This window comes from Tinamus guttatus, unplaced genomic scaffold (assembly GCF_059628265.1).
Source record: "Tinamus guttatus ecotype Peru unplaced genomic scaffold, ASM5962826v1 Tinamus_guttatus_pri_ptg000439l, whole genome shotgun sequence".
NCBI classification, from domain to species: domain Eukaryota; kingdom Metazoa; phylum Chordata; class Aves; order Tinamiformes; family Tinamidae; genus Tinamus; species Tinamus guttatus.
Window position 1 is genome coordinate 1,749,883 of NW_028288973.1, and position 22,269 is coordinate 1,772,151.

The window sequence follows — 22,269 nt, forward strand, 5'->3', positions numbered from 1 at the left end:
AGCTTGCGAGAGGCTCCTGCTTTAATCTCGGGAGGCCGGGCTGCTCTGGAGCACATGATCGTCCCGGTGGCTTTTCCTCCTCGGCCAGACACAGGGCGCTGTGTGCGGAGGGAACAAGCAGCTCAGTGTGGCACCGAGCGGCTCCGCTCCTGCTCGCAGCCACCGCGGGCAGCGCTGGGAGGCCGCGACAGCCGCTTGCGCTCCAAAAACTCCACGTTTTCACCCCGAACGTAAACGTGCGGGGCGGCTAAGGGCGCTGCGAGGCCGGCTTCGGCTTTCCTTAACGTTATGTAAGTGAGCAGGGCGCCTGAATTATTCACTCCTCCCCAGCCTGCCGTTCAGATTAAATTCCCCGTGCGGCTTTAAGGCGCCGCGCCAGCACCCAGTGATTAATGCCGTTGTTTTGCGTGCCCGGAGGTGTCCCGCGCCGTGGGAGTCCTGCGGAGAGGCCGGGCAGCCCGTGGGGCGCCCGCGGGCGCGAGGCCTGCCCTGGAGCTCGCTCGCTGCAGGCCTGCGAGCGGGGTTGCCCTGCAGTCTTTCCGCCCGCCGCATGGGCGGCACCGGCCTCCTTCTCCCTTTGAGCACTTGTTGAGGAGTTTTCCTTTGTTTCTGTCTGTCTTTGTGTTGCAGCCCGTCTGAAGGCTGACTGGGTTCCCAAGGCGCCATCTCTTTCTACCACCTTTTCTTATGTGGTGTATGGTATCCGGTGTGTGTTTTGCCTGTGTGGCATGGGTTTCTCTGTAAAAACACGTCCTCGTTATTTTAAATACAACCTGAGGTTCTTCCCTTTTCCACATCCTGGCTTCTCCGGGGTCACTGTGTGAAGAAGCAACCATGTTTTTTTTCATTTTCTGAGAGGAAACGTTTCCTTTATTGTCCTCGTGGAAACCATTTCCTATTTGCCCGCATTTGTACTAATTTGAATAATTTTATTGCTAAACATTTAAAAGACTCGTGAGAGCACGACATCACAACTCATGAGAGCAACCTAAGGGACTGTTTATACTTTTAGAGGAGAGCGTTGCTTCTCTTTAGGAGACCTTCTGGATATATGTGGTTGACATGAAGGCAGAAGACACCCTTCCCCTTCCCCTTCCCCTTCCCCTTCCCCTTCCCCTTCCCCTTCCCCTTCCCCTTCCCCTTCCCCTTCCCCTTCCCCTTCCCCTTCCCCTTCCCCTTCCCCTTCCCCTTCCCCTTCCCCTTCCCCTTCCCCTTCCCCTTCCCCTTCCCCTTCCCCTTCCCCTTCCCCTTCCCCTTCCCCTTCCCCTTCCCCTTCCCCTTCCCCTTTTTTATTTTTATTTCATTTTAAGCAATTACAGCAGGTGGCTGGTCCTGGAGAAGGTTTTTTTGACCAGAGTGCTCTTTGCTCGTGGTTGGTGGTAGTTGAGCGGAGTTTTGGGTTCTCTTTCCACCTGGAGAGAGTAGTGTTTTTCTCCTCCATATGGCAGTGTAAACCTGCCTTTTCTTTACCTTGTTTTCCTTGTCCAGACTCTCCTGGTGATTTAGTTGAATGAATCATCCTCCACATTGAATGAGATGTTGTCTAGTAGCTCTGTTGAAATGTAAAGACTAGTGTATCTGACTAGAGCCTAATATGAGTAATATGAGAATTTTGACCAATAATTTCCCTCAAAAACAGGTTTCTGGAGTCAAGGTGACAACTAAGTGATTGCAAGTACAAAATGGCAGATGATTCCTCACCCTGCCCTGTGCAGTTGCTGCCCTCTTAGATTTCAGTGCTTTTTTAAAGTGCTTTGGGTCTCTCGGGTCCGACAAGAGCTGCAGAAAGTGGAGCGCTCTCTCTTGCTGGGAGAAACCAGGTTCTTTCACATCGGAGGCACTGCTGGTACTTGGGGAGGGCCCTTTTCTGCTGGCTGGTGGGAAGCCTTTCCTGCTGAGCGTTGTCGTCTCCAAAGGTGGAGGCTCTTAGGATTGCAGCTCCTCTTCTTTGCCTCGATTTGCCCTGTGTGGCTGCTGCTGATCCCCGGGGAACAGCGGTGGAGAAGGATTTTCTGTCTTTTTGCCCCTTTCGCTCTTATGTATAGCAGGGGAATATGCCATTATCCTTGAAGTGGTCGTTTCGATGTCGCTCGCTGTGACACTTCTATAGCAAGGGGCAGTGGGGACGTGGCGTAGCCCTTTGGAGAGGGAAGCGAGTCACAAATCCTAGGAAGGCCTGGATGTGATGTTGGCCCACACAAGCTTGTATGCAGTTAATGGTGATCAAATTAAAACAGCCTGGAGCAAGAGAACAGGGAGTGATGGCACCCTGTTAGTCCTTCCTGCCGGAATGGGGAGAGAAGCAGGGCTCCGTGTCAGCAGAGGAGAGGGAAACTTGATCTGAAGGGAGCTTTCTTTTTGCTTTTAAAGTTGAATGAGTGGGAGAGGAGACAACAGACTGCAAAGGTGTTTTTCAGTGAAGCACACAGTGCTATTTGTGCAGGAACCAAGAGCAGATGTGGTGCTCTGCTTCTCCATTAGCGCACAGGCCATGGAAGTGCAAGTGGTGTTCTCTGCCTTTTTGCAGTGTGCAAAAGCATTCGGTCCATCCAGAAGTAAATACACAAGCTGATGGGCCTGGGCTCTTGAGTAGTGAGGCCCAGGTGTAGTCTGTATTGTAATGCTTGGCCCTGAGAAGTAGGGGAGAGCTTGGATTGCTGTTCCCAGATCTTGCTTCTGTTCCTATTAGCAGGTACTGCTGAGTTTTGGAATTTTTCATTTTTACCCATTTTCGTAACAGTAGCAGAAGAAAAGAAAAAGTTTTTTCTCTTTCCTTCCCTCTTTGCTTCTAGGAGATTGTTGACTATTGCAAGAAAGGAGCATATTTTCCGAACCCCTTCCCTTATATTCCTGATTTTACTGAGAAGCTGTGGGAGGGAAAAGCAGTCTCATTCAGCCTGTTCTGTCCTAAACATGTATAGTGCCCCTCTCCTCAGCTGCTAACAGCTTTCCCCTGCAGCCACAGCATTTGTGTGCAATTCCAGCATCTTTTATTTTTATTTTTTTCCTGCTGCTGCTTTAAAGCTGCAAATAATCCTCCAGGCACCAGCACTATCTTTCAATCGACTCTAACTGATGCAATGCTGTCTTCATACTGGTTGGGATTTGGGAGGTTTGGTGTTTCACGCAGGAGGATTACAAGCTTTATTTTGACACAAATGTTTGTACACTGCAAATGATGGTGTTGGTGCCTGAAGACTTGATTTGTTGGGCACTAGGAAGATACTGTGTAGATCAAGGGACTTTTCCAGGCGTTTCTTCCTTTCTCAGACAGTTTTAGCACTACAAATCCCCACAGCTGTTGGCTAGAAATTTTAGGCAGGTGTTAGGTTTAATTTTTGGTCATGTTCATATAGATATATGTGTGCACATAAAACACACATGCATGTACACAACTCTTCCTGTCATAGTTTGGATGCCTTTCTGCAAGACTTGTTTTTTTGCTGATCTTTGTTCACTTTTTGTAATATAAACCAAAGGTTTTGCTATGTGCTTTTACTAGCAGATACACAGTAAAAATGTTCCTACCGGCCCTGGGAAGTGAGGAAGTTTGTGATGCTCCTTAGCTTTGAGTAGCGTGTTTTGCAATATGACCCATGTAAAAGTTCACACGTGCATCTGCTTTGCCATTTGTATGGGGAATTCCAGTATTTCAAGGAATTAAATTGTGGGCTCTAGTTGATGCCTGATTTGGTGTTTTGCAAAGGCTGAAGTCTTGTGCTCTCGCTCTCTCACCGTGCTGCAGTCCCACTAAGAGGTAATGAAAACATTAATAATTCATGCCAGGTCATATTCCAGGATCGGGTAGAATCTCTCTGCTCTTTTAAGTGTGCAGATCTGGCTACTGGAGGCCGTAGCATGAAGGAGCAGCGCAAGAGCAGTTCTAACATATTGATCCATGATGACTATGGAGACTTTGGAAAAGGCTGCCCAGAGAGGTTGTGGAGTCTCCATCTTTGGAGGTCTTCAAAAGCCACATGGACCTCTGGGCTACGTGTTCTAGGTGATCGTACTTGTGCAGGGGGGGTTTGACTAGACGATCTCCAAGGGTCCCTTCCAACCTTAGTCATTTGCTAGGCTTAGCAGTGGAGTCTGCAGCATGTCTGCCTTATCCTACATCAACAAACCTGAAATCAGCTTCAACCAGTTCTTCTGCAGTTGGTCTCGCAAAGTCCTTGGCATCTCCTCGTGACAGTAGCGCATAGGCCTCAAGTGAAGGGTGTTGCTTTTTTTTTTTTTCCTGAGACAGCCATGGATGTCATGGACAGAAGCACTGCAAACAGAAGGGATTTATGTGTGTTTGTATAAATCCAGCAATAAAAAATAACAGCATCTGTTTCTGTGGGTCCTCGCCAATTACTGATCTGAAAAATAGCTACCGAGCGTGGATGGATTTAATTGATGGAAATGCCTTTTCCATGCCCTCTCCCCACCCGCCCCGATTCTCACAGCTCTGTCAATAATTAGCTAAACGAGCAGGCTGGCACGGCTCTGGGTACCCGTGGCTATTGTTTACAGCATACCCTTTTGCTCTTGAAAGCTCGCTTGATTAAACACCTCCACTTTCTGCTGCAGCAGGAACAGGCTCCAGTTGCTCCCCGCTTCTAAGCGATGAGGTAAGGAGAAGAGCATGAAAAAACACGGCTGATGTCGCATTAGGCTGTACGGTGCCGGCGGGATTGGAGGCCTTCTGACATTGGGAAGGGGATTCATGAAATGTGATCAAAACCATGACTTCTGTCTTCTGAATGACTCCTTGACGTTGCCTAGAATCAGTTGTTCAACGGAGTAAAACCCCTGAATTTTAAAGCAGTTTTAAAGGAGCCCATACAAGAGGCTAAAAAGTCTATGTATGTCCAGGATTGATATTCCCCTAAGAAAGAGTTTTGCAGACAGAACTCACCTTGGTGCAGTTTTACTATTGGTTTAAGCCCGTCTAAGACTACTTCCAATAAAAGAGTCCTGCTTTCCCTCCGACTCCTCCGATGTGGTCTTACACCCTTCCTGCCATGCTAAGGATTAAGTGGCCTGTAATGACCACCTCTGAACGTAAAGCTAATCCTTACCCTTTCTGAGAGATTAGCTTTCAGGAGGATCTGCAAGCTGATCTCCTCGCTGCCTTCTTATGCGATCCCTACTGCACATGCATGAGATGGAGCAGAGACACACACGTGGGAGCGGCAGGAGGAAGAAAGGGAGGTCCCTTTTGGTGGAGTGAGGGCTTGGGTTGGCGTAATCAGGCTGTAAAACTGTGCTCTTAGAAAAACATGTTCCCCATCAGTGTGGAGTTCAGCAGAATTGAGTTCTAGTCTCTTGAAACCCTAGCTGAAGAGTTTGGAAAGAAGGGAGCAAACAGCTGAATTTATGGGGCTGTAACTGTGTAGAGCTTTGAATAAAATGTCAGCTAAATTTACAAAGAATCCTTTAAAAGTTAAACAAACAAAAGCCCCCTCCAAAAGCTGTGGTGCTTTGACTTGCCTCCTTGTCTGCTCTTTGCCATGGGGCCTTTGGTCTGCTCCGGTTCTGGAATTTGCTGTGGTGCCAGTTTCTCTGATGTGCTTGGGTGTTCAGTAGGAGGACAGCTCCTTTTATTTATTTATTTATTTTTCTTTTTTTGTTGTTTTCTTCAGGTGAATGTGCCACGTTTGAGGAGGAAACATGATGCTGTAATTTCAGGAGCAGAGTGTTTTGAGATCTCTCCTGTTCTGCATTTCATCTGTAGATTTAGGAAGGGAACAGTAGCTACTTAATGCAAATAAATCTCCAGGGTTTGCACAGGGAAGAGTTTTCAGACTAAATCCTGAAGGAAACAAGACTTACGTGAAGGTGCTGTGACAATTCCTTCCCACACGCACATGTTTATGAACCCAATGGTAATTTCAATCATGTTTAAAAGTGATTTTAGAAAGGGGAGAGGAAGAAAGGGGGAGGACTGTAACGATGCCACTTTCCTCAATGCTTCATGAAAAGTGGTGAGGCAGATCCAGATGAGTGCCCTGTGAAGGGAAAGGCTCTTGGGATTTGTGTGCCGTGCACTCCCTATGGATCAAATAAATGGATAGGCAGCCCGTGCAGCTCGGGAGCAGCTCTGGAGCGGCTGCAGCGCGTGCTGCCTTTTGCCTGGTGGGAATGTTGCAGGGGGCAGCGCGAGGCGGGAGCTGTGGTTAGTGCTGCGGGAGGTCAGGGTGGGAAAGAGCTGGGGGGAAGAGGACACCAAGATAGGAGAAACTCATTAGTGGGTTAGCTCCACTGCTGGGACAGTGACTTGTTTGTGACAGCAGGGTGGATGGGGCTTTGATGCTTTTGTGTGGTGTTTGCAGGAATGTGGGATCTGGGGTTTCCAGACCTCCCCTGGGGGTGTGTGTGTGTGTGTGTGTTTGTGTTTGTCTCCTTCCAGTGGCTCTGAAAAATCTGTGAAGGCAACAAGGTGGGACTTAGGCTCTGAAAGGAGCTTCTACTCGTGGGTCCTTAACAACTCTTAAAGCTGGCAAAAGGCAGAAATACTTGGCAGGACTGAGGTTTGCTCTGAGCAGGAACCACGTCTGCCTCTTGCCTGCTCAGCGCACCGACTCTTGCAGCCGCTGAGGTGTGTGGGGCAGCATCCCGGCGTTTTAATGCTGCACTAACCACGAAGATCTCTGACAACTGTCCTGACCTTTCCCAGGCCTGGACTGTTCCTAAGGCCTCTTGTTTGATTGCAGCCTTATTTTTGTGGTTGAAGGCTGTATTTATAGTTGGGATGGAGAACGGTATGAGAATATTGCAATGTCTGATACTGCTGGCAGTCTCTCCTTTCATTTTCCATTAATACATAAAGTTCTTGGCCTTTCTGGGTGGATTGCAAGCAGCCGCGGCAGTGGCTTTTCCCTTATAAGCAGGACTAGTGCTCTGACCTGGGCCACACTTAAGAATTCAGACCACTTAAAGGTACCTTGCGGGATAAATTTGCTCTCCACAGTAACGTGATCCTTCTCAGAAACGCCTTTAAAAATGGCTTGTCCTGCTTCTGTGTGCGGCTAAATGGAAACACTAATTTACTGTAACTGCCTCGCTGTGTCCATATTGCAGGGCTGGGTTTTGTTTTTCATCTTCCCGTCTTCCTGGAGCGCTCTCCTGCCTTCTTGGATGCAGCCTCCCAAACGAAGGGCAGGTCTAACTTCCTTTCACTTTAAGCTTCAAACAAAGCACTGAAATCTGCCTCAAAACTGCTTTAGAAAGGAGGGGTCCCTCCTCAGGGAGGGAAGGAGGCGCGGATTAGTGCTCCCTTCCTCCCACTTTTAACCCCTTTCTAGCTGTAAGCGTTGTTTGCAGCGTGGTTCTTCATTCCTTTTTATATATTTTGAGTCTGGGTCAGGTTTGGCTGTGTGGCTGGGTTGAACCATCGGCCGTAACGTGTCGTATGGTACAGTTTGCCCAGGGTGGGTTTGTCTGGTAGCTTAGGCGGGATTTGTCCCTTTCCATGCACTTAGGAGATTGGTGCGAGGAGAGCTCCCGTGCCAGCCCCTCGGGGCAGAGGAGCCGGTGGTCGGCGTTGCCGCAGGTGGGTGCAGCAGAAGTCGGTTCCAAGGAGTCCACAGTTAATGATTGAGGAAAATCTGTTATTTTAAAACTTTAAAAAGTTATTTTTATGTATTATGCTTTGATAACAGAGGGCCATGGCATATGGCCACATCAGATTAAGACTGCGTGTGGCTCAGAGAGATGATATTCAGGTAGAGGGTGGGCGTAAGGAGAAAAGCAAAGGCGTATTTTGTGCAGCAGAATGGCATAGTACTGTAGTAGGAATCAGCTGCGTTACTTTTCGGATGCGGTCGCCTAACTGCTCTGTTGAAAGGTTTGCTCTGGTTTTGTTTATGTCTGTTTGACCTTTTTTTTTTTTTTTTTTTTTTTTCTGTTGATAAATGTATAGCACTTAGAAGAAAAGCCCCAAAAAACACCGATGTGCAGGAGAGGGGTGAGTGAAGGTGGAGGGAAGGGTAAAGGCCCTTGTGGGAGCTAGCAACTGTTGCAAACTTTATGCAAGGGAGTATCTCCCTAATAAACAAACGGTTACACGGCGGTTTATTCTGGTCAAATCCAGCAGTGTTGACCCCGCTGTGCCGTTTAAAGGAGGAGCAGACGCGGTTTTGGGGATGGCTGCTGCGGCCCTCGGCAGGAGGAATCGTTCGGGGCCTGCGGGCAGCACGGGAACATCGCCACGGCCACGTGCGCTGCGCCACCGTCTCTCCGAAAGCGGTTTTCGTGTTGTTGGTGTTTTAATTTCCCCTGAAGTGTGTTCTTCTGCACCTGCACACCGGTTTGGCAGAGATGAGAGGTTCGGAAGGGGCATGTTTCTCCTTCGGTGTGTGGCTCCCCTTTGGGATGCTCCGGCTGGAGTCCACAGTCTAGGTTCTCCCTGTGTTTGTCCGACCAGGTGTGATTAGTGCCCTGGACACTTGGCCACACGTGCTGCTTGTGCAGGAACATGTAGCCCAGCGAGGGGAGTTTCCTGCCTTTCTCTGCCCCTTGTGATGCCTCTTGTGAGCAGAGAGGGCCGTCCGGCTGCGCTGCGTGAGCCTTCCTCGAGGGCTCCCCTCTCCCGCATAGGCGCCCTTTTGTTTGCTGCTATTGCAGGAAGAGGACCTTTCCAGGAGGGGGATGAAGGGGCCAGGCTTAGTGGTCTTAAGAGTGCTTTTTTATTTTTTCTTTCTTTTTTTTCATTTTTTCTTTATTTTTTCTGTGTGTGTGTGTGTGCAGAGGGACGCCTGGGAGTGTTTCTCGCTAACTGCTTCCAGATGGAGCTGCCGGAGCACAAAGATGGCCAGTGTGCTTGGGGGGCGCTGCCGGAGCCCCGCTCCCTGCCCCCCGCGCTTCCTGCGCAGCCCCGCGGTCGCGGAGCCTTAATGGGAACCAGCCGGCGCGGCCGCGACGCCGGAGCCTTCCCTGCCCCGGCGAGGCCTCCCCTCCTCCCCGCGGCGCCCGGCTCCGTGCTGCCTCCTCCCGCGGCTGCCTGCGCTCCGCACATTTGGGAAGGAGTCAGCAGTGCGAGCCTAGGAAAGAGATTTCTATATCTAGGGCAACCTCGTACCATCAGGCCAGGACGTGCAGGGCACAGAACCTCCCTCCCGCACCTCTTTGCCTGGACTTGGTCTACAACTCTGAATCATGTGCTATTTCACCTTTCCTCATGCCAATTTTCCTAAAAGGCCAACATGATTTCACCTCGTCATGCCCAAGCAACAAACCAGTTTCACTCTTTCCTTCAGCAAGTAATACAACAAATGATTTCTTGCTGGAAATAGTGTACGCTGCTTTTTGTTAGCCTCTTTGCAGGTAACCCAGAGCCGAGATTTTCTTCATTTGCTGACTTCCCTTCTGCCTCTGAGCTCTTTCCATCTCTCTCTTCTCTTCCCTCTCATATTCTCCATCCTGTCTTCTGAGAAAGCATAAGCAGCAAAACTGTTTGCTACATAGAAGTTCTGTAGCCTTCCTCACCCTACAGAACTTGTAGCTGTCATGGATTTTCATGCTCTGTGTTGGCCCTAATGAATGGATTAGCAAGAATTACGTTCTCTCTGCCCCATATAATCATGGCATCTAAAGGCGTCCCCAAAACTGGATTTTAAATCCTTGTTAGGATTCCTGCCCTGCCTCCTGCTAGATAAAAGCAGGAGGGAAGCCATTTTATTATTATACTGCCTACTAAAAGAGAAGGGAAATCAATATTCTGTGCTAGTGACTTCCAGGCATGCAGATTGTCCTTGTATTTGCTAGATCATAGATGTCACGCGGCGCACAATATTCCCAGGTGTTTTAGATTGCACTGGCTATATTGTTGTCAGCACTGGTCATGCCAGGAAGCTGTAATCCCTTTATGCACAGAGTAGAGATACAGAGATGCTGCCATATGCAGTCTAAAACAAAAAGTATGTTTTTCATATTTAAAATTATATTAAATAAATGAAATAACATCTCTTTGAGAGGCCAAAAACATCCCTTGACTAATCTGGAGAATGAAGAGCCTGGTTGGTGGTGGTAAGCATCTTCTGTCCTCCAGAAATCTACTTCCATGCCAAAAATAAAAAGAAAACCCCGAACTGTTGTAAAGAATCTCTGTAAAATACTTTGTTCATTTTAGCTGTGAAAGTGCATTCTGTGTACAAAAGCTCTCCTTCTCTCTGCAAAATTATGGGTATTGTCTGGGTAGCCTCCTGTGGACATTTGTCAGCTTAGAATCCAATGTGTATTTGTAAACTTGATGCATACTAAGTTTTTAACAGGCCTGAAAGCTTAAATGCTGCCTTTTTACACATGTGGGTATTCAGTCTTACAGTGCCTTCTGTGCCAACTGTTTATAGTTCTTGTTGTAGGTGTGCAGTTTCTCAGAAGTGCCAGGAGATTGGAATTAAGATGATGCATATTTCAAATGCACCTTCTTTCTGCATTCTTATAATCGTATTTTTAGGGCTTTTTAAAAACTTTATTTTATTTGGGATCCATCTGTAACTGAGCAAATTGGTAAGACAGTCTGGTAGGAAAAGAGCAACGTAGGAAATGCCTTGTTGTAGGGCAAGGAATAGCCAAGACAGGATAATCCCTTTTCTGAGCCAGAAAATCACACCAACAAGTTTGGGCGACCTCACTGCTGCTTTGTTTGTCGGGGCTGCAGCTTCCCCTGAAAGTCGCCCTGTTTTGCCCTACTAATCACTGCTGGCTACCTGGCCTGGCTATTTGCTCCAAATTATTGGAATTCTGGTCAGAGCAGATGGCTATTTTTGTTAGTCTGACATCACCTTCCTTTCCTGTCTTCACCATGTCACTGGACAGTACAGCAGCGTGGAGCTGGGGCTCTGCCCTGAAAAAATGCCTGTCTCTTGGCATGCTTTTCCGCGCTCCGCTTCCTGTTGTGCGAGGCTGGCCTGGCTGCTCCGCGGCTTGGCCCTGATTGAAGTCTTGCCCGTTAATCCTAGCGGAGAAGGGAGCCTTGGAGGCGGCAGCGAGCGAGCTGCGAGGTGCATGGGGCTCCAGGGTACCGCGGCGCGAGGTCCCAGGGTAGATTCAGCTGGAAACGCACAGAAACACACAGAAAACTCCCCGGTTCTTTTCGATCCGCCCGAGTTGCCTGATCCCATTCCCCGCGTGGGGAAGACAAGGTTGTAACTTTTCCCCTGCTTCTGGGGGATGCTCCCGCAGAGCCAGGAGGCTCCCAAGTGGGGCAGCGCGCAGGGCCGCGGCGCTGGCGGCCGCTTGTGGCCCCGATGCCGGCGGGAGCCGGGAACGACTCTCCATGCTGGGAGCCGAGGAGGGAGATCCGGGCCTGACCCTCCAAACGCTCCCTGTGCCGCCACGCGCCCGAGCTCGGCTCCCGCTATTGAAAAACGCAGTATTTTTAGGAGCAGGGGAAACCTGGCAGGCGGTGGGGCCAGAGCCGGAGGCCGCGGTCGCCCAGGCGACGGGGCCAGAATTCCAGGAAGGAAGAGGGGCCGCCTCAGGGCCGCCGGATGCGCCGCGGGCCGCCCTGGGAAGACCAGGCCGTTTCTCTGGGCGGGATCCGCCTCTCGCTCCGCTTGGTGCCACGGGAAGAGTCCTGGGGCGGCAGCTCCTCCAGGCTCCTTTTCCGGGAGCAACCGCCTCAGGTGCGGAAAGCCGCATCCGCACCAGCAAGCGCCGCTTTCCAAGCAAGCAGGCACCGTGGTGAGCCTGTGCTTAGCGTGGTGGCTTTTATCAAAACCTCTTGCTCTTAATCCTTAGGTATACATTTAAAAAAAAAAAAAAGTAAGGAGTGAAATAAGAGTCCTCTTACTTACATCTCCATAAGCAGTGGTTTTGAAGTTAGTGCATTCGCAAGGAAGCAAATAAATGGAGCTCTTCTGCTGCGTGACGTTTGTGTATTTGGAACATGGCCAAAGCCAAGAACCAAATTTAATTGAAAGTGAGGACGGCTAAAGGGAAGCGTCCCACGCTATAGATGCAGTTATTGGAACTGCAGAGCGATTAGAGAGCACTATACATCAAATTAGGATAAGTATCAAGGGAGAAGGGCGACATTAAGATCCATTTAAAAATTACTTTAGTTCAGTTTTTTTTTTATTAATAATCCATAGTTCAGCCTCAGATGCTGCTTTTCCCATTAATTTTGTCCACAGATAATTTGAAGTAGGGAGATGACACAGGCAATCAAGGAGGCAATCTGAATACGTCATGCACACTTAGACAAAGAAATAGGTATTTCCTTTTTGGTGGCTTACAGCAACTTGTGCAAGGAGGGCCTTTGAGCAGACATACCTTTTTTGTTATTAGTAGATAATAAAGTCAAGACATTTACATTCTTTCTTGGGCTCTGTCACAGTTAAATTGCAAAAATACTGTGTCGGAGCCCCTGAACCATAGGGATTCTTTCTTTCCTGCTATGGAAGAAATAAAGCAAAAATGATGGTGAGCCTGCTAAGCCTCTGACAACACTGCTGGTGTTGGTGTCTGGCTCACGAGCTTCCCTTTTTTGCATTGTCACTTTGAGATTAATGGCCTTAATTGCTGATGTTTCAGTGCTTCCCCTCTTCCCCCTTAAAAAAAAAAATCTTATTCTTTGGGTTTTAGAAAAAAAATGGCTTCTGTTTGTCTACTGTAAATATCTGGTAAATGTGTAGCCTGTGCTATCTTACCACTTAAGAATTCCATTTTGCTCTGAGGAGCAATGAGTAACTTTTAGCCTCCTTGATTTCATTGATCTTTGCAGACCAGGTGTTTCTGGCTTTCTTGTGCTAGAGCTCCCCTTCTCCACTGCCGCCCAAGCCAGAAGGGAGGAAAATTCAGAGTTCCCCTGTCAGTTTTATGGTTGTTGCTCAGAACCTACAGGCAGCTGTGAAAATTAGCAGAATTATATTAACTTCATGCCGCTTTTCTCAGCATCTTCGGCAAAATAGACATACCGAAAACCCAGAAAAATCATGCTTGGTCACACTTCTACAGGTATCTTTGTAACCCAAGAGACTTTATAATTTTTTTTAATTTAAGCTTGAATTCTGATCAGAATACTGATTCTATTCTATTTCTAAGGAAATACGAGTGAATTTACTAAGCTAAAAATTTCTACTAGTGATGGTTTAAGCCTGCAGGCTTTAAGTTCAGTTTGGTAGACAAAAAGCAATTGCCAATTAGGCCTCTCTGATCGAGTTTTCTGGCAAAATGGCTAGTCCATAATTGAAGATTAATTTGTTTTGGAGTCAAGTCAGGTCAAAGAGAATTATTGCCAATTTGAGCTAAAATTTAGCTCTAGGGGACTTCTAAACCTTTCAGCTATGGCATTTCTTACAGACGATGAGTACTCCACTCCTCTGTCCTTTTTCCTAAGTAGCAGAATGTGTAGAGCTGGTCGTTTCTTGCTGGTGAAATCTGATGTAGTGTGTTCGCTTCTATCTATTTTTCCTCCTGCTCTAATGCGGGTTGTGAGCAGCTGAGAAATGCCTCTCAGCAGTGAACTAAGTAATGAAACATCCCGATGGCGACTTGATTTGATTTTTGTGGGCTAGCACCGCCTAACTGAATTTCTCTGCGAACATCTGTCTGCGTGTCGGTGTAGAAAGAGAAATGTAATGGGTGGGAGAGCCGCGAGGGAATCGGTGTTAGCCGGGGCTCCCCTAGTCCCACCAGGCTGCTCCTGGAAGACGGGCTCCGTTCGTGCCCGTGGACAGGGTATTTACCCGGGTTAAATCGTAGCGCGCTCTCATTTCGCTCTCATCTTGGGAAAGTGGTTTTGTGCATGTGCGGGCACAGAAAAGGGATTCAGCTCGATCCTTGGTTGCTGCTTCCTCATCTCGCTTAGATCCCTTACTACCTAGCAGGGATTCTTCTCTCTGGTTTTAGCTGGATTGTTCTGTTCCAGTCATCAGAGTTTAACTCTTTCACTTCTTGCTCTGCTTAGGCTTCAACAAAAGCAAACCCTGTATGGAATAATCATGCAGCAGGCCTTGGATTCACCATTAGTGACCTGTAAAATTGGCAGCGCTGGAGATTATTGGCGGGACACAGTTTCCCGAGGCGTTTTCTGCTCTCTCTTGGAGAGCCGAGTTCAATTAGAGTCATGATATGCACAGCGGGGATTTTGCAAATAGTTCAGTCCTTCATGGTAGCCTCTCTGTATGAAAGGCAGAGATATCTTTGGCCCTTTTGTGACCTTAGTGCTCCAGCTGCTGTCCTCTTTCTAACCTCTCTTTTTCCAAAGTCTTGTTCCTAAAGTAAAGTTCTTTCACCTCTTCTTTTACCTTCTGATGCAACAACATCCCCCAAACATCTTTAGCTTGCGGTTTGTGGTTTTGTCTTCCAAAAGCAAAGGGAAAGTTGCTGACTTAAAAAAAAATTTTTTTTACTCTCGGTTTATTCTTTTCCTCCATCTTACACGCTGCCCTCGGTGTGTCCCCTGGGTCTGCCCTCAGAGCATCCCCTGGGCCTGTAATCATCTTTGTTGTCCTTCTCACGCTCCTCTGGTTTGCTGCTGCTTGTGAAACCTGTCCGTTTCTGGAGGACCTTCATCCTCAAAATCCTTGATTTTTTTCCTTTCTTCATGTAGAACCTTCTGCTTGTGTTCACTGCCCCTATCTTTATCTGTGATGCTAACTTTGTCATTTGTTCCTTCTTCTCTTTGTGAAAACCTTCCTAGTTTCCAAGGTGTTGAGAGAGATTAGAGTTTACTGGGACACATGCTGTTGACCTTGAACACGTGTAGCAGTATTGTTTAAAAATGTACCTGGACTGGTCTTGCAGGAGGAGAGAGAGATAGAACAGATGCCTGTTGCTGTTGGCTGGAGTGGTAACGTGGAGTGCGTATGAGAAACTGCCATCGAAGTATTTTCTTGTAACTTGCGTGCTTATGTGAGGAAAAGAGTTACAGCTTGCAATTTCATTTTGGTGTTGCTTGATTATTAGTTAAATATTATTAAATTATGTAAATACAATATTAAATATTATATAAATTTATATATAAATATATAACTTTTAAATTCACAGTAAAACCAAAAACTAGCTTGGGCTGTGGTGCTGTAATCTTTAGTCCTCACTTGCCTCTTCCAGCTTCTGTGTGTTTTCTTTTGTTTCTTTATTATTTGTGGAGTTTTTGTGCCTTACCTGCTTCTTCCTTATTGCCGTCTCAAGAAGCGAGTACTCACAGGGTGCTCTGTGTAACTAATTACTCTAAATCCCCCAAACTGGCTGCCAGAAGTTTTGCTCCCCTGGAAGCTTATGCAGCAAGGCTGTTAATACAGCTTTGGCATGAGAGCCTGGGGAGAAAGGCGTGATGTTTCCTGGCAAGTTGCTGCAGAGCATCCCCTGGGCAGGTCTGAGGTGAAGAGGGAGAGAGGGAGGGCCAATAGGAACTTAAAATAACGTTGCTAGTCCCTGTGTTGAGTTATTAGTGTCCTGCTTTCTGGCATAAGTTATATTAAAGTGTTCTTGCGCAAACTGTGAAATTATGTCAGTGGTCTCGTGTTCTTTGTGGGGCAGAAGGCTTCCCTCCATTCGGAGCCAGCCACTTTAAATAACCCGGCACCAGTAAAAACAAAAACCAAATCATCTGTACAGTCAACTAAAGGTCTTACGAAGACTTTCTGAATATATGGTTGCTGTCAACCTTATGGTAGAAGCTGCAACCCCAGAATGACATTGCTTTTGCTAATTTGGGATAGTTTTACCCTCTTTTGTCAGGATCTCCCCCTTTCCCTCTGCTCGTGCGCCTGCCATGAGTTACTGGAAAAAACGCAAGGCTTGCTTAGGAGTTCCTCCTTATAAACCTTAATAGCAGAGAGGAGCAGCCTAAAAGCTAATCACGGAGGACAGCTGGCCTCGTTGCCCCTACCTTGTAATTTAACCCATACCACGCTGCTAAAATAGAAAAGAGTTTGAGAATTTCACAGAGACATTTCAGAAGTGTTGGAAGTTCATATATTCATGAAAAACAGTGCAACAAATTTGTCAGTAGGGTGAGAAGTACGAGTTGAGAGTCCCTTCTGCAGTGAAAGAAGGAAGTCTAGAGCACTGATTTCTTATTGGAAATGTGTGAGATATTGTCCAGGCTTAGCAGGCTAACTTAAGTTATACTGGCTTCTTCTCAAACTCATGATAAAGAACTACAATAGCTTTGGAAAAGGGAAAATTGACACTTTTATAGCTAACGTTTAGAGACTTAATTCTTCAGCACTGAGTGACGTGGGCAGTGGCTTCTGTAGTTTAGTGTCGTATTTTGTTCAGTTTACATATGGTAAATGAGGTTTGCATATGAAACTTCTCTGGAGAATTACAGAAATTATACACAAATGAAATTATGGGAGGTTATGCTTATTTTAGGTCTGCGGTATTTTCTTTTTTTCTGCATGATTTGGTATATGCATTATTTAGTTGTTTTGACTCCTATGAAAAATACGAAGTTAGGAGAATACTTTAATCTTTTCCCATTTCACACAGGTTCTTGTTTTCAGCTGAGCTGAGACAGACCTGCAATTCCTTGGTTTCTTTTCCTCGTAACCACTACATTCAGGTTTTCTGTTCTTGTCTTGCAGAACGAGCCTTTGACTTCAAGTTATCATGGATACCCAGCAAGAGACAATCAAGTAAGAGCCTGATTGCAGTAAATTAGTGTGTCTGCGTGTGCGTCTGTGCACATATGGTTGTTTTGTCCGAGAGCTTCCTGATCCTCTTGTTTGTTACGGAATAGAAATTGTTTTGTTCTATTGTGGAATGCTTGCGGAGATCTGTGGAAAATTGAATGCTCTTTAAGGCCCCTAGCAGTATGTGGCAAATTGCCTGGTAGGGGGTTAAACATGATCCATGTCGCCAGGGGCTCAGGAAATTCTTTATTCTTAAAAATCTTGTAATTTAAAATCTCTATTCTAAGCTCCTAGTCTATCTTCTCAGCCTTAATGAATGTAGATGTTCGGTGCCAGCGCACTCTTGGCCCTGTTTTATTGTTATTGCTGTAATTCTAGCATCTGGGGAGGAAAACAACACTGCGTTCTTGTGAGTCTGCTTTGCCGCTGGAGTGGGGAATAACATGTCCCATTGGGCTGTTTCTAGTATTTATGAACTTGTCTTGCCTTCCTTTCAAGTCCGTCAGGGCACCTGCCTCTTGCTCCAACTCAAGATGTTCTAATTCTAATGCAGTCAGAATTGTCATGTTCATTGCATTGCGTCTCTAAGCTTTCAGTTGCTTCTGAGCAAAAGACAGAGAAATCCCATACAATGAATCTTCACCAAGGAAGGAAAGGATGTTTTGGAACAAATGAAATGTAATGGATTATAAGATACAGCTGTCACACATGAAATCCCCCTTCTTAGAATTGTTATATTTTTTTCAGGATTCTGTACTGATATTGCAAAGCGAAGTATGCACAAACATAACAGGAAATTAAGATGCACAGAAAATCAATATCGCAGTGTGTTCCGGTAATGAACAAATAACAAAACCAAAATCAAGCTCTTTAGCCCTCTCAGGTGCAGCTATATAAAGAAAGTGATTTTCATTCTGCCTTGATGGGAATTGCCTAAATGTAGCAACAGCTCAAAGGGGGAGATGTTATTGCCTCCACAGTGCAGCATCAGCAACTGAAGAGCTCAAGTCTTTGGTGCTTGCAGTGTGCGTATGAAGGTCCCCATAGGAGGAAATCATGTGGTTTGTCCGTTGGGGCACGCCGTGCTGCTAAGCACTGCAGAGCCATGTTACACATGAGAGAGGAGTTGTGATCCTGCTCTCTCCAGGCTGAGTGAGGGATGCCCGGGGTGGTTGAGGGGCACATCCAGCCACGGATCCCGCAGGCCTTGCAGAGAAGGTCGATTCAGCCCGCAGTGTTCGCCCCTGCGCAGCAGGTAATGTTGTGTTCTGTAGGGTCAGTCCCTCCTGCCTTTAGCCTGATTACTAGCTAAGGTGAAAGTAGCATAATTCGTTATTGAAATTATGAAGAATCTTTCTTCCTGCAAATGCCCTCTTGGGCATCTTTTAAAACGTACTGTGCCTATTTTACTGCTGCACTGCCCCCTTAGAGCAGTTCTTGTAAGGTTACTCACCTGTCAGTTCTGGGGGTATCCTCTGTTCCATGGGCAGAGGTGCTATGCACTTAATTATAGCCATTTAGGGGTGATTTTGGATTATCTTGGTAAATCATTTTGGTGATGGGCAGTGTGTGCTGCTTCAGAGGTTTCTACTTTCCCATCGCTTAATAATTCCTCTAATTTGAAAATCCAGAACTATTCTTGCTGCTATGTCACCAGATCAGCAAAGATTTGCTCAAGAGGTTATACGGTGGCCAGAGTGTGAAATGAGAGTTTTTACTTCATGGAACTTTCTTAGTGGACGAACAGCTTCAGTTTAACCCAGGTGTTTTCATTCTTGAAACCCTTTTTTTTTTTTTTAGTAACATCTTGATCTGGGGTAAGGACTTTTTCTTATGTCTCGTTCTTGGCTCTGAAGGAGAGATTAAATTCAGGTCTGGTTTTCACTAATGAGGTTTCCAGGCTTTTAGCTAATCTGATTGGGGGTCTCTAACACGATAGCAGCAGAGGAAGAAGTTCTCTGCAGCCAGACTGGGGCTGGGGTGGTGGAGACAGCAGCGCCTCATCCATCACCAGCTTCCCTGCACGGGGCAGGAAGCCGTGTGGGATTCTGTGCAGCAACCCTGGCCTGGCAGCGAAGTGGCTGTGAGATAGAGGAGCAATTGCACTCGATTTCTTCCGGTCTTCAGGTTAGGAGCTTGGCTTGATTTGGTGAGTTTAAGTCTCTGTCTTTCCTATTGCCATTGCAGTTATTTATTGTAAATATTCTTATCGCCCTTTTTTTTTTTTTTCTTTTCTTTCTTTCTTTTTTTTTTTTTAGTTTAATACCACAGTGTTTTGCCAGGCAGCAGTACCAAAGCTGAGCTTTATTTTCAGGGTGTCTCACTGTGCAGCCACAGCAGCAGTCTTGGGTAGAAGTTACCCGGCTATAACCAGACATCTCTCTCGCCTCCTGCTCCCTTCCCGTGTTCGCATGTCTCTCTTTCACGCCTCTGAGCAGTAAGTGCCCTTAATTGGTAGCTGTGAACCTCTCACGATGCTGTTGTTACACCCTCTAGTGGATAAACCATACCCAGATGTTCCACATTATTGTAATTTTCCCTCCTTTCTGCCAGTAGAAATATGTGGTTGGCTTGAATCCTTACTTTGGCCATTCGGGAGTGCTTTGGTCCACGGAACAAAGCTTATTGTGTATCCCCTCCCAAATCCTTAACGGTCCTGTCATCCTGGTGCGTGGACAGCACGGAGGCAGACGAGGCGGGTTCGTGCGGAGGCCGCCTCCTCTCGGTTCCCGTGTGGTGGGGTCACTCGGCGGCAATTCGGCGCTTCGGGTTGTTGCGCCGGCTCCTCGTTGCTCGTCTGTCCTGCCGGAGTGTGTCTGAACTGAACTTGTTGTGGGGACGGGGCTGGGGAGCACGCGGGGCCGCATCGCTGTGGTGAACGGTTGCCTAAAAAGGTGAAGGCTTCTCCGGCTCCAAGTGTGGCTGTCGTGGGGCTCTGGCACAGCCACGCAAGAAGCCGGATCGCTCCCTGGGACTGTTCTCAAGAACTGAAGATGTGTGGTTTTGGGGTGTCTAATGCAGATGCAGGAACGGTGGGGTGTCCTTCCCTTGCTTCAGTGCTAATTTGCTGGCAAGAATGAAGCCTGACCTAAAGGGAGAATAGAGGAAATGTTAGTGTAATGTTAACCAAGAAGATACCGAAATCTAGTGAACAGACCAATTTTCTGAGGTCTCTTCTGTCCTTCAGGTCTATCAACAAAAGGCTGTTCTTTGTAGCAGGAGTGCCTGCCCAAAATGCAGTGAGCCAGGATTGCCTTGCTTCGCTTCCCAAGCTGTGACAAACAGCTCTGAGTCTGTGGCATAGCTGCGATACAGAAACTGACTGGTACAGCTGTCCTGATAGGGCTTCTACATAGAGACAAACTCACGCAGAATAACTACTCCGCTTCCAGAAAGTTATTGCCATATTCTAACTATGCCAGTTGGATCTATATATAACTAAAGCCTATGTTGTATTGCTGTGGTGCTTTTCATGTCAAAATGTATTAGAAACAGTATCTAAAATTTGCTCGAGTTGCTGCTGAATACTGGCACATCTGGGACAGAATTTGGCAACTGCGTAGAATAATTTTGTTCCCTGATTTGAAGCAGAGCAAGAAAGACTGCTGTGCCTAGCTCCTGCTGAAGGGAAGAGAGAAGGAGAGTTTATGTAAGCAGGAGGTAATTGTACTTACTAGAACTGGGTCAGGATGCTGGAGCCTTGGCACCTCTGTGTTGCAGAAAGTGAGCTTCAGCTATCACAGCGTGCTGGGTTGCTGCTTTGATGCCTGCTTTAAAAGACCACGCTTCCATGGATGCAGTTCTTAAATCAGGCTGGGCTATTGTCTCACCACTAATGCCAGCACTAATGCCAGCATCGTGAATCACAGGCGACTCTCCCTTCAGCAGTTCAATTCCTGTGGCTGCCTTTCCATCCGCGCGCTGGCCAGGCCCGACCTGCTCGTGCGGCGCGTGTGGAGGTGAGTCTGCAGCCCAAGGCAGTGAGGGTGCCCATGGCAACTGCTCCCAACAGCTCTATCGCTGTCCTCTCGCTTTGAGCTCAGGCTTAGGTTAAAATGTTGTTGGATCCTTTTCGGCTGTCAGCCTATTCCCTTGAGCAGTTACTCGCTCGCTGTTGGGGAGTACCTGGCAGGGCGCTGCAGAGAGCACGGGCTGCGGATCCTCCCCTCCGCGTGGCTGCGAGCCCTTCCGGATGAACCGCTTGGCGGAGAAAACAGGAAGCTTCCCATGTTGCTTGATCTTTTCTGGCAATTGTTTAGAAGATTCAGAGATCTTTTCTTTGTTCCTGTCTCACATCACCTTTCTTTTCATATTTTATTTCATTTTGTGTTTTTTTTTTTTTAATTTTTTTCCCCCATCAGTCTCTCTTGATGTGAGGAGTTGGGAAAGGAAACTCTTAATTCTGAGCTGTGACAGGTTTGAGCACTTTATGTATTTTGGTTTGTACCATGATAGCACTGACCACAATCTCTCCAGTGCTCTACTTTGTCAGCCTCTGAACAAAGAAGCCCTATTTCAAGAGCTTAAGTATTTAAGTGTTCCTGAAAAGCATTTTGGTTTTTAATTTAGTTTTCCTGCTTGTACCTGACCATGAAAACACTCCCTCAAGTGAGTATGCTTACTGGCTTGGTGGCTGGTAAGACTGTGGCAATAGAAGTGTTATATCATTATTCAAACCCAAAATATACTTAGTATAAATGCTTAAACAAGTGGATGGAGGAAGGCCTTAAAAAAAGACCTTTCTGTTAAGGGCTGGGGAAAAAAATCAGAAGGTATCTGAGGTCCTCCATATGAAATGGAGAAGAGCAAGCTCGGTGTTCCTGGTGCTTCTGAGGTGCACGTCTTTGCTTGAAAGCAAAAACAAACTTTGGGATGGAACCAGGGTAATGAGGAGAAACTGTTTTAAACATCTTCCTTATGTTTAAGATTAGGTGAATTTGGCAGTCTTAACCTTAATCCTCTGCTTCCTCTTCCTTCTTTCTGAAGCCTCTCTTCAGGCAAATAGTAAAATATTTCCATTCTGTACTTGACAGGACTGATGAGATGTTCTGGTTCTGGCCCAAGTGCAACTTCCTGTGGAAAATAAGTTTCATTTTGGAGAATGCAGCCCGTGCAAAAATATCTTAACATATGCAAGCGATGGGAAGATTCTATGAACTAATTGCACACAGAAAGGTTCGAGGATGTTTGTAGAATGACTTCTGATGGGTTACTCTGTAGAAACTGAGCAGTAAACAGGATAGTTTAAGTTGTGTTACTGAAAGGCATTTAACACTGCAGGAGAGGAGGATTTCTTGGGACATCCTTTACCAAAGTGCATCCTACTCAGTGTTTTTAACTCAGTGTTCATGAAGCAAAACAGTATTGAATAGAGCAGAAAAGATTAAGAGAAAAGCGATATAAATCATGATATCTGGGAAAGAAAGAAGACAGTGGAGTGTTTGGTTAAAAATTGAATGAGGAGCTGGTCACAGATTGAAGTTCAAGCAGGTCCAAACATGTATGAAATGGAAGAGAAAGACAGACTCAGCAAGACTGCTTTGGTCATCTTTATGTCCTGGCTCCAGAGCTGTCTGGGGAAGACACGCTGATCACTTGAGGTGATCAGAATTATTACTTATTTTCTCAAGCCCTGATTTCAGCCTTAAGAAACTATGGGAAAGATCCTGGAATTGGAAGAAATTCTGAGGCGTAT

The 22,269-nt window shown here is 46.7% G+C and overlaps 1 protein-coding gene across 8 annotated transcripts in view; it reads left to right on the plus strand.

Annotated features, from left to right (window-relative positions):
• Nucleotides 1–22,269, plus strand: part of RBFOX2 (RNA binding fox-1 homolog 2) — a 162,833-nt gene that overhangs the window by 19,269 nt on the left and 121,295 nt on the right. For all 8 annotated transcript variants that reach the window (XR_015913779.1, XM_088531921.1, XM_088531913.1 and 5 more), the window contains exon 2: nucleotides 16,527–16,577. Coding sequence is in view for 7 of the 8 variants with exons in the window: in XM_088531921.1 (XP_088388047.1) it covers nucleotides 16,527–16,577 (51 nt within the window). In the remaining variant the exon portion in view is untranslated. The remainder of the gene's footprint in view (nucleotides 1–16,526; nucleotides 16,578–22,269) is intronic.